This window comes from Oikopleura dioica, chromosome 1, assembly GCF_907165135.1.
Source record: "Oikopleura dioica chromosome 1, OKI2018_I68_1.0, whole genome shotgun sequence".
NCBI classification, from domain to species: Eukaryota; Metazoa; Chordata; class Appendicularia; order Copelata; family Oikopleuridae; genus Oikopleura; species Oikopleura dioica.
The window spans coordinates 3542428-3554136 of record NC_137291.1 but is presented as its reverse complement, the minus strand read 5'-3'; the positions used below and the strand labels follow the sequence as shown (position 1 = coordinate 3554136).

The window sequence follows — 11709 nt, the reverse complement described above, 5'->3', positions numbered from 1 at the left end:
GTGATTTATGTTTTCAATCAAAACACGCTTTGAAATAGAAGTTTTAAAAAACTTATAAGTTTGCTATTTTTGAGCCGAAAATTTTTTTTCAATATTTTTTATTCTTTTGAAAGCCCTGAAAATTGTTAAAAAAAATTGAAAATATTATGATTCTAGGATAGCAAGCCGGGAGATCTACGGCGGCTGAGCTCGTTCAGAAAGAACAACATTTTGAGAAGGGTGGCCTCTGCGCGGCTGCGGCAGCGGATCACTGCGGTGCTTACCATTTGCTCACTTCCTTCCACTGCAGCTTCCGAACGACTTTTTTATGAAAACAATTACAGAAATGAAAACTTATGTAAATTTTATATTTCAAATTTTTTCTCTTTTTTTACATTTTCTTGAATATAAAAAAGTTGAAACAAGTTCTCACATTTTTTCTCCAACAGAAACAGTATTATTATCGCACAGTACTGTTCGTTCTGTCAGACAGACTTGGATGCACTTTTGCATTAACACTGATTATTCATATCGGCTGTTAAATCCTTCTATATCGGTAAGATGTCAATTCGAGCTTTATATATATCGCATTTGTTTAAAATCGAGCGCACTTCTTAGAGAATGAATCTTTTGCCCTTATTTTTCGCCTTTTTCGCAGAAACGTCCGCCATCAGCGCTGATAAGAAGCTTCTCCAAATGCTCGGCCGCCTTGGTAAAATTTAAAATATCGAGAGTTTTGGGCTTAAGGACCCCTCCGTCATCTGATAATGACTTTTTCAAACACGGTTTTCGGGTTGATCCCCTTAAGATTTTTGAAATATTTTTGAATTATTTTGTAGCCCGATAGTTGCTCTAGGGCACCAGAAGGAAAACAAGCTTATAGGCCTCTTAAGGGTGTCGCAACGATAAGTTAAAGTGAAAATATTTTTCAAACAGTGATATCATTGTGATCACCTTAACTGATCAAAATTTTTTTATGTTAAAAATTTAGCTGAGACCCTTGTTGAGGGCACCGCATCAAGTTTATGATGATATCTTAAGGGTTTCACTAAAGAAAAAGTGTTTGAAGGTTGGTGATCGGCCGTAAAATGGGCAAATTTAGCTAAAAAAGCCCGAAAATCATGATTTTCAAAGTCGATTTTGAGGGTCAAAAAGTCGAAATAGAATTTTACGACAATAGAGAAAAATGATCCTCAGAACTCAGAGAATCAATTCCTAAAAATCGTCAAACATGACGGGGGGGTCCTTAATTATCTTTAAGAGCATCAAGATCAACAACCAAATGATCTGGATTCGTTTCACAAGCGAATGCGAGATATTCCCGAAATTTGAACTCTTCTTAAATGTAAAAATAAAGGGAAAACTGTTAGTTTCCGACATTCACTCAGTCTTTTTCCTAGGAACTAGTAAAAGGTCAGGAATTTTCATGAGAGAAAAGGGAAAACCGGCTTTACAAATAACATGGCAATGATCGTGTTCTTTATTTGTTTGATAAGGGAAAGTACTTGCCATAAGGCAGAGAAAAGATTTATGGCTGCAGAGAGACAATGAGCGATGAATTGTCGAAGGAGGAACTTCTCCGGATTAATTTAGAGCTTGTGAAGCAAAACAACCGATTAAGCCATGAAAACAAGATTCAAAAACAAACAATTGAAGAGTACAAGAAAAGTAACCGAGATCTTGTGGTTTCCAGCCAGCAAATCATCCGACAAGGCAGAGCAGCTCAGGTAAATAAGCTTGAGCACTTTTAATATTTCGTCGAATATTCAGTCGAAAAGCCAAATGGCGCAAGAAATGCTGAGGCACGAGGAGAAAAAATCTGAAAAGTTCGCTACGGAAAATAAAAAGCTGATCCACGATATGGCAAAGGTACGGTTCTTTTGACAATTAGCAAAAAAAGAATCTTAAGGACCCCCCCCCCGTCAACAATTTTCGAAAAATCTATTTTCAGAATTTCAAAATTTTGACCCCCTCATGTTTTGGGGGTCTATCTCGACTCCTTCACCCTCAAAATCGCGTTTGAAAATTGGACTTTTTGACGAAAAATGACGAAAAAGTCCCAATTTTACCTTAAATTTTAGATTTTTATTGGCCAAAAAGTGGTCCTTACAAGTTTTTATGATAAATTAAGCTTCCAGGCACACTCAAAAGCCAGAATATGGCTGTTTTGAAATTTTCGATTTATTGAGGAAAATTGTTGACGGGGGGTCCTTAAGCAACATAAAACACAGTCTGGGCGAATCATCGATCTGGAGCAAATGCTGAATCTTCACCTTGTTGACTCAATGACAGTAAGCGCTTCTTTCTCTTTTCCGTTTTCTAGTATTTGATGGAGCCAGACGAAAAGTCAAAGAAAATAACGGCGCTGATGAAGGAGCTGGCCGAGAAGGAGAATCAGCTGGAACTGGAAAAGCAAAAGTCGGAGAAGGAAGTCAAAGAAAAAGAAGAGTTAAAACGAAGACTTGATGCGGTGAAATCGGCGATTGGGATGGACAATGGAAGCGACGCGAGTTCATCTTGCTTCGAATCCGAATTTTCTCTTCCATAATCGCGACCGGCACAAGAGGTTTGATGTTTTCTCAGAAAATGGTGGCTTTTTAGAATGAATAGGAGCAGGAGTTCTTTATGTTTGTGACAAGTCTTGGTCTTCAGGAACAAATCTTTGGGAACTTCGCCTTCTTTCCAGGCAGAAAATCCGATCTTGATTGTTTTGAAAAATTATTGATCAAAAATTTTAATAAAGTTTTATGAGAAAAAATCGATGAAAAGATGATCTCGTGATGCAAATTTTTTGCGCTCGATCGCCTCGACAACCGCACGTTCATGTTCCAATCAAAGGCGAAATTTCCAGAGCGAAAATTATCTTCGCTGTTCAATTTAAAAAAGACCGGTCGTGGGAAAAAATCCTTAATTTTTTGCGTTCTTGAATAATTCTTGAAAGAGCATCTGGAACGCAATTTGGACTGACGACGTGATGGAATTTGCGCCGCTTGTCGGGAAAGTAAATATTTGTCGCTAAAGGCGACCAGAAGCCGGAAATCCCAACCGGTCAGATTGAGTCGCCTTCCGGTAAGAAAATGCTGTTATGTCAGAGTGTCGTTATATTTCAAGGGTAAATAAAGGTTTTGGGGCGAGTGTTTTTCTTCGTTTGGGCTTGAGGTTTTGATCGAAATTGAGTTGTGTCAGGCATTTTCGGATTGATGTTCGGAGGCTTTTTAACTGGTTTAACTCGTATTCGTTTTAAAGAAGCAGAAATATCTATTTCAAAATGGGTTCTGTAGAATCAATGAGAATTCTCATAGTTTTCTGCTTTTGTGAAAGAAATCTCAGGACCATAAGTTTGAAAAAAATGATACCAAGTTGTAGTATCTGTATGAATTTTTGCTTTGGCGATTAAAATTAAGGTAGTTTCGAGTTTACTTCATATGCTGTTTGAAAACCAATTCCCTATTCTCTTCTATGTCTTCAAAAAACCCAGACTCGAAGCTCTCCAACTTTCCTTTCTTCTTCAAATCTAAAAACATCAAATTATCTCTCCTACCTTTGTCAGTCCTCGTTGCTATCGTATTCGACCGATTTACTTTCGCAAATTTCAGAAGACCTGAATTCCTCTGATCCAAAGCTCTCTCTTGAAGCCGCAATCTTTCCGACATTTTCAGCCCTATTTCCCTTATTTCCTCCAACCGAGCTAAAAGATGAAATTTTCAGGGTGAAAAATTTTGCTACCTTCAAGCCTCGAGGCCATTTTTTCTTCGATTCTATTCTCTCTTATCGAAAAAATTCTTTTATAATTTTCTTCATTTTTCTCTTAAAAAACCCAAAAAATGAAGAAAAAAACGTTTAAAATGAACGTTGCTGGCTGAAGGAACCTTGCAAGATGGTCAGGAAATGTCAAGACCACCGCAGCATGACGAAGTGACATGTTGTGGGGAACATTAAATGTCGCTTCTGGCGCTAATTTTCATATGTCTGTATTACGACTTTCAGTTTGATTGAGTTTGATATGCAAGAAAATTTATTGAAAGAATTGACTGACTGACAGGAAATAAAAGGAGTTTTGCTGATGTACACATATTTACAGAACACAAGAATTAGAGAATTAATTCTTGAGCAGTGTGGTTTTCAACGAGTGAAGTCAGGGCTTTTATAAAGAGCCAAAAAGACCTGACGATACTCTTGAAGAGAAAAAGTCAAAATCGACGGGTGGTCGACTTAGATGGCGGGAGCGATAACGACAGTAGAGCAGCACTGGGAGAACTTGAATGGTTCCCAGCCATCTCCATCGCCGAGGTCGGAGCCGGGTCCTTCCTTGGGGGCCTGAAAAGAGAGGGTTTGGGTTTGAATGAGGATAAGAAAATAGTACCTTGTCCCATTCAACATGCTCTCGGATGTTGTTGGCGTTGTCCAAGGGCTCGAAAAGAGCAGCGGCAATGAGTCCATCAACAGAGGGATCGAAGGCTGGATCGTGCATGGTTGGGTAGTCGTTCCATCCAAGTCCGTTACCGCCGACCTTGTCGCACATGGTCATCGCAATGTGTGGGTTCTGCTTGAGCTGGTCCTTGACGTCTCTGTACCACATCTGTTGCATGACATCGGCCTTTCCACATGGGTTGCCCTTCTGGCAATAGCTGGTGAAGTCGGTAACGAGCTGACCGTTCCAGTTGCAAGTGGAGCCGTTGCAAGAGTTGCAAGACTGCTTGCCGCTGCAGCATCGGTTCTCGCTTGGGTTGCAGCATCCTGGGTGGGGAGAGTAGTCGAACATGGGCTGCTCGTGGGAGATGTCCCACTTTGTATGGTAGTAGTCGGGGTTGGCGTAGATCGAAATGGAGTTGTCGACCTCGATTCCTCGCATGATCATACCCTTGCCGTTGCAGGCCTTGACGTTGCCCCAGTTGGCGTCGACGACGTAGTAAGGCTTGTCAGAGCCGCCGTTGGCTGGATCATCCCATCCATCGTACCACCAGACGTTGCCGTTGATGTCGGGCTTGTTGTCCTCTGGCTCAGCGCACCAGCCCACAGTGACGTAAGTGTTGGTGTAATCGTCCTGGATGTACTTTCGGAAGTAGTTTTCCATCGATCCGACGCACTTGGTCAAGGTGTCGCAAAGACCAGTGGTGTCCTTCATAACAGTGGTGGCATAGGCCTTGAATTTTTTTAATCGATTTCTCTTGCGAAGTCGCTTACCTTGAATCCATCTTGCCAGCCGGCTCTGACGGAAGGCTCCTCAGCGGCGGCGAGTGCAAAAAGTCCGAGTCGCAACATTAGAAAAATTGAACTGTCGCTCTTTTTTCAATTAAAATTTTCCTGCCTGCTAGCAGAAGGCTTTTTCCCAAGACAAAAAGTTGACATATGACGTTTTTCCCAGTATTGTATTTTACAGTAATCTAATAATGAAGGTAGATTTAGGTAAGAAAAGTGATATTCCAGCGAATGTAGCTTCCTTTTCCGGTTTTTCTGAATTTGACCTTGTGCCAATCTCCATCGCGGACACTTTCCAGGCCTCTTGCGGATGCATAGACAGTTCCGCTGCCAGAGCCTATTTCATCGACATCTGCTCTAAATCTTCCAGGCACAACTTATTTTCAGATGAATTCGACTCTCCGTTCAAACTTACCTGGGCTTTTGATAGACAAGATCCAATGAACATCATCTCCTCCCAAATTTTCGTGCAAATACGAAGCCGACCGCCATGTTTGATGCTTCAATTTCCATTCCTCAAATTCAGCTGTTACGTTCTCACTGGAGAAGAATTTCAGATTGACTTCGCGCTGCCCAAATGAAGCTAGCTTCAATATTCTTTCAACTTCAGCAGCTTTATGTGCACTTCTTGGTCCCCCGTAGCCTTTTGCTTTGTCTGGACCGAAGTAATGACCTAAGTTAGAAGTTACAGTCAGATCTGGGCTCGGAAAGCTTTGCAGAAAACCTGAGTCAGGGTCTTGGAAAATCACTTTTTTTGTGGAAATGGAAATTTTATTAATATTTTTTCAGGACCCTGACTCAGGCTTTCGACACAGATTGCCGACTCCTGCGTCAGATCATTATAAAGAAATATTGATTCTGATAATTTGAATTACCGATTCCGAATAATGGTGTTAATGACCTCTTTTCTTTCTCTAAAATTTCTTTTCTCAATTCGTTTTCTAGTCCATTTGATTGAGCACCCCCATTCATTTCACCATTGAATTAAGTCTAGCCCTCGCTAGGACCAAGTGCCCAAAATGGCGAGAAAATTGAGCGCTATCGATTGAAATTCTTGAAATTCGCTGAAATAATCGTCTAAGTCTTACGCCAATGAGAAATGCTGAGACTGAAAATACGTCACATTTTTTCCTGCTCAGTAAAATTCTGAGTAAAATGTCTCAAATCATAACTGATCAAGACTTTTCAAACTCCAAGAAACATGCGGAAATTATGCCTTTTGACAAGATCCGCTTCCAGGATTTTTCAGCTTGGATCTCAATTTCTCAAGAAGAGCGTCAAAAGCGCCAACAAACAGCGTTTTTCTTCGTTTTATTCCTACTCTCATTTTTTTCGAATTTGATGAGATGGCTCGACGAATGATTATCAGACGGCAGCGGCGATCGCCTCGACTTACCGGGTAAAACTTGCACTACTGTAGAACTTCTATCTTAGGCTTTTTTAGTTTACGTAGAGAGGAGATCAACCAGCTGGAGAAAAAAATCTTCAGAGTTTTGAGATCGAACAAAGAAAGCAAGTGCCCGATCTGCTTGGAAGAATTCAAGTCTGGAGACGAGGTGAATTTTTAAAAAGAGAAAAAAAAGGGAGTTAATCATGTTCAGATTTTCCGACTCCCGATTTGCAAGCACGACTTTCACAGGAACTGCATTCGACCTTGGCTCAAAAAGCGTCGAACTTGTCCAAGTAAGAATTTTTGGGAGTTCTTTCGTTTGCTTTTCATACTTTTCAGTCTGCCGATCGGATGTTCTTCAGTCCAAGATCAAAGAAATCAACAATAACAACAACAACAACAACAATAATGATGAAGATGACGAAAACAACTACGAATACGTTATAATCCCGATCTACTAAAACGACTCGGAAGATATCGCCAAGAAAAATAAACAGTTCTGAAGTGCACTTTCTCTATTTTTATTAAATTGCTTGTAAAATAAAAAATAAAATTCCTGATGAACCGCGTCGTCTCACTACAGTTTTGGCAATGCGGATGCAAGTGGTTATCACCTCGCAGCGTGAAACAATTGGCCTTGGCTTGTGTGGCCCTTTTTTGCGCCGCGAAAAGCTGAGACGAGTTCGAGCGCGCTGATTAGCTCCAGCTACTCACCTCGGCCATTATCATCCTCCCTTTTTTCAGCCAAAAATCACTTTCGATTTTGAGCCCTCAGTTTTTGAAGAGATAATAACATGGAGTAAAGGAACGACAAGAGATTTGATAAGAAGGTACGAGAAAGAGAGAAAGAAGAAGAAGAAGGATGAAGCTTGCTGGATTTTTGATTTTAAACAGGAAAGTTTGAAAAAATTCTGAATTAAATTTTCAACTATGGTTTCTAATGGATTCTTTCTATAATTTCTGGAAAGAATTTTTCTTTATAAAGAATATTTCTTCTTTGTAAATTCATCCCTTTTTTCAACTCATTACAGTCATTTCTCCGCCGCTTTCAATTACGAAAAAGACTGGGCAATTACTGAGCGCGGGCCCTCGGGCTCCAACTTCGGCTACTCTCTTGACTTCGATGAGGATTCAATCTTCGTCGGGGCGCCAACTCTAGAATCGAAAAAGAATGGCAAAACCGGCGGAGTCTTCAAATGTTCTTTCGAGAAAGAATCGACTTCTTGTGCCCCGCTCTTTGATGATCAGCTAACTAAAGAGTACAACAACTCGATGTTCGGAATGACCCTTTCTTCCGACAATGGATTCTTGGTTTCTTGCGCGCCAAAATTTTACAAGGAATTTCCCAGTTTTACAAATCTCAATGGAGAAAGAATTGAAAATCCGATTCAATCATTGACTGGAAGTTGCCTAGCGAGCAAGAGCGTCAACTGGCGGCTGAGAAGCGACCTCAAGAATCCAGTCAATGAACTTGGCAAGAAATACAAGTAAGAAAATCGCGGAAAAACTCTCTTACTCTTTTAGAATCCGAAAACATACATTCTGGTACGCCAAATCGCAAATCGGCTCTTCCGCCTTTGTCGACCGCGAAAATCTGATTCTAGGCGCTCCTGGTGCTTTTGCCTGGTCCGGACTCGTCGCCGCAGCTGATCTTTCCCGAGAAGATTCGCTTGTTTTTTCAGAACTTTGTCAAGAAGAAGTTGGAAAGGCAGGCAAAAATCACTGGTGCAGAGAACTCAATCAACCGAAAGATTCTTACTCTGGCTCTTCTGTTCTCATTCTTCGGAATGTCCGGGGCTTTCCTGGAGAAGCACTGTATGTTACTGGCCTTCCAGGAGAGAATTACTATGGCGCCGTGAGATTTTATCGAAATGATGGGCGAAATCTTCGAGAAATTGAGGAATTGTTCATTGATGGAAGAGAACATTTTCTTGATTTTTTCAAACGACCGACTGGTTTGACGAGTTCTTTTGGCTACAGGCTGGGCTCTAGAATTTCACTCGGGACCTTAAAAAAAGCTTGAAAATAGAGCCTTCTTATAGTATGACGAGCTTGGACTTTGATGGAGACGGATTCGACGATCTCGTCATTGGCGCTCCTCAATTTTTCGACAAAGGATCGGACGGAAACGACATCGGTGGCGCTGTTTTTGTTTTCCTCTCCTCCCAGAATTCTGATCAAAAACCCTTCGAAAAGGCTTCTGTTCTCGTCGGCTCCGCAGGCAGCAGCTTTGGCAAAAGCTTGACGAATGGAAAAGACGCGAATATCGATGGTTTCGAAGAACTCATCATCGGCGCTCCAGCAGCAGGAAAAGTCTTTATTTACAATGGAGGAAAAAGTCTTTCAAAAAATCCGACTCAAGTGCTTTCTGGAGAAGATTTTGACATCGATGCTTTTGGAATGTCGGTTTCTGGTGGGCAAGATTTCGACAAGAATGGACATCCTGACTTGCTCGTTGGAGGAAAAGATGCGATTGTGGCAATTCCGACGAGACCGGTGATTTCGATCTCTTCCTTGATTTCAATGACGGATTTTGATGGAGAGGAGATTCAGTCGATTGATCTAGATGGTAAGAGTCCAGAAGAACTTAAGTACCATTATTGCTGCTCTTTATTAATAGTCAAACAAACCGACGATTAAAAGAGAGCAGTTGCTTCATTGAGATTGAATTTTATGGTATTTGATTCAGAACCAAAACAATGCGACGAAAACGGCGAAAAATACACCTGCTTCAATGTCAAAGTCTGCTACAAATTCGACCACGCTTCGATCGACAAAATCCAAGGAAATAAAATGCTCAACTATCGAGTCATCATCGATTCTCTTTCCGAAGAAGGTGAGCTTTTTCAAAATTTTCGAGGTTGAAAATTCGTTTAGAAAATAAAACTCCTCGGGGAAGAATCGGAGGATGGAAGGATTTCACGAATTCTGTCAAGGCGAAAACTCAGATTGAAATTGAAGCTGATAAGCTGGAGTGTTTTGATGAGCTCAAGGTCTTTTTGCAAGGAGAGATGAGTGACAAACTGAGTCCGATCGACATAAGCCTTGAATTTTCGCTTGAAGATACTGAGCTCACCAGGAGGTTTATCGCTTTTCTTCGGCTTTTTCTTCACCCATTTTTCTAGCGACTTGGCGGATATCAACGAGTACCCAATTATCCGAACAAATGGTCAAGATCGAGAGTCGAAATTCCTTCAGATCAAGAACAACTGCGCTGATCCTCATTTTTGCCAAGATAATTTGAAGGCGGCCGAGCAAATTCTAGAGGTGCAAGATGCTAAAGGAAACTGGCAAAAGATGACGGCCGGAAGTGGCAAGGAAGTTGTCTTTGGATCATCGAATTTGCCCAAAGCAAGGTTGTTTTTTTACTCAAAAAAAGAGGGAACCCTTATTTTTTCAGATGGTCGGTTGTCCTGACAAATGACGGGGAAGACGCCCACCAAGCCGGTTTCACCGCATATTTCCGATCCTTCATCAAATTGGCCGACTTCTCTATCAAATTTCTTTCGGGCAAAAAATCAGAGTCCGAGTTTTCCTGCTTCGAAGAAATCACCGTCAAATTCAATAAAATCACCTGCAAAGTCGGAAATCCATTTTTGACTGGAAGCAAAGCGAAAGTCGAGTTGGATTTGGACATTATCTATGTTCGCGAAAATGTGAGCCCGAGCTTCGACTTGAAAATGGAGGTTTGGAGCCACAAGACGAAGAATCCGAGGAGGGATGAGCTTTCTAGATCTTCTAGAGGACCTTCGGTAGGTTTTGGTAAAAGACCATGTTGATGATAGTTTCGAAAAGAATTAAACTTTTATGCTTTTTATCATATCGAAATTAGATAAACAATATTATCATCAACGTTAAAATGAGTGTGAATGCAGATTTATACAATAATTCTAGAGCTGGGGATACGGCGGATCCGATGAAGCTACCATCCACACTTTCGGCGACTTGAAATTCGAGGCTGATGTTGAACTTGTCACCGCTACTCGTCCTGAATTCATCCCAATCAAGTATTCCCCCAGTCAGATTCGAAGGTAACAAGATCTTAAATTTCTCATTGATGAGATCAATTTAGAGATAGAGGGGCGAGCACTGGTAACATCGGCGATTTTGGCGATCGAGTCGAGTCTGTTTTGGTTGTCAAGAATCGAGGAGCGACACCGGCGAATGATTTGGTTGTTTCTGTCAAGATTCCTTTGGTAAACTCATTTTAGTGGCTATTTAAAAAGTTGCTCTAGAAACTGAAAAACGGAGATTTTCTAATGTATCCGATGGATTCAGTGGTTATCAAAGACATCGACCTCAAGAGCCGATGCCACCTGGCCGAGGGATTTAATCCTGACAAGTTTGATTTCGTCAATACTTACAAGGTAAGACACATGACAAATTTCCAGCTCTAGAATTTTCCTTCCTTAGGAGCTGATTCCTCAAAGATCAAAAAGATCCAGCGTCCTTGATTTTGTAGAAGACGAAACTCATCGAATGATCAAACTTCAGGTTCGAAGAAACTACTCCCCGAAATCTTATCAATCTTTTTCTAGAGCCACACCCTTAATTGCGACTCAGACTTGATCGAGTGCTCCGAAGTCGTCTGCAACATCGAATCCTTGAATGCAAATGACAACGCTTGGATTCGAATCCAAACTGCGATTTCTCATCGAGCTCTTCAAAAACATTTTGAAGGTTAAATTTCAACGAAGAAAATTTTTTTCATTCAAAATTTAGGTTCGAATATTTTCGATATCGAGTGGAATGCTGAAATCAACTCTGAAAACTCGATGCTCAAGGGAGAACTTGCCAGTAAAAATGTTTTCAGAGTCGATCAGGTTTGATTCTTCAGAAAAAAATTTTCCCCAATTTTTTCGTTTTAGGAAATTTTGGTGCAAGCATACGGACCGAGTATGGAATGGTGGCTGATTGCCTTGATCGTTGCCGCTATTTTCATCAGTTTTTTCACGATGCTGATCATTTTGTGGAGATGCGGATTTTTCCAACGAAGAAAATTGCCTGTTCACAGAAGATTTCACTAAAAAATAAACTTTCTGTATAAAAAAAGTAATAAAAAAGCTTGAATCAATAATTATTTCGTAACAAAACAGCAGGTTTAGAACCACCCAGGTCTCTAAAAAGACACACTTTGACGA

General features: G+C 40.8%; 2 protein-coding genes across 2 annotated transcripts; one reads left to right on the top strand and one right to left on the bottom strand.

The window, feature by feature from the left end:
* Positions 1-3976: 3976 nt before the first annotated feature.
* On the bottom strand, positions 3977-5254 carry LOC145696553 (uncharacterized). The gene is made up of 3 exons (XM_081773615.1): positions 5164-5254; positions 4343-5122; positions 3977-4296 (listed from the first exon to the last, which is right to left on the bottom strand). The coding sequence occupies exons 1-3, from the start codon at positions 5239-5241 to the stop codon at positions 4192-4194; spliced, it is 963 nt and encodes a 320-aa protein (XP_081629741.1). The 5' UTR covers positions 5242-5254; the 3' UTR covers positions 3977-4191.
* Positions 5255-7362: 2108 nt separating this feature from the next.
* Positions 7363-11613, top strand: LOC145711605 (integrin alpha-6-like). Its single transcript, XM_081789293.1, has 15 exons — positions 7363-7367; positions 7600-8055; positions 8093-8554; positions 8617-9137; positions 9258-9404; positions 9446-9650; positions 9694-9924; positions 9969-10320; positions 10463-10599; positions 10641-10764; positions 10804-10935; positions 10982-11062; positions 11107-11248; positions 11291-11391; positions 11437-11613. Exons 1-15 carry the CDS (start codon positions 7363-7365, stop codon positions 11593-11595), a joined length of 3255 nt encoding a protein of 1084 aa, XP_081645419.1. The 3' UTR covers positions 11596-11613.
* Positions 11614-11709: the final 96 nt, after the last annotated feature.

Excerpts from the sequence above, each read along its gene's own strand:
- LOC145696553 (XM_081773615.1), bottom strand. The coding sequence starts at position 5,241 with ATGTTGCGACTCGGACTTTTTGCACTCGCCGCCGCTGAGGAGCCTTCC. Across the intron at positions 5,123-5,163 it reads GCTGGCAAGATGGATTCAAG|GCCTATGCCACCACTGTTAT; the intron begins GTAAGCGACTTC and ends AAAAAATTCAAG. Across the intron at positions 4,297-4,342 it reads AGCATGTTGAATGGGACAAG|GCCCCCAAGGAAGGACCCGG; the intron begins GTACTATTTTCT and ends CTCTCTTTTCAG.
- LOC145711605 (XM_081789293.1), top strand. Across the intron at positions 10,321-10,462 it reads GATCTTCTAGAGGACCTTCG|AGCTGGGGATACGGCGGATC; the intron begins GTAGGTTTTGGT and ends CAATAATTCTAG. Across the intron at positions 10,936-10,981 it reads ATTTCGTCAATACTTACAAG|GAGCTGATTCCTCAAAGATC; the intron begins GTAAGACACATG and ends TTCCTTCCTTAG.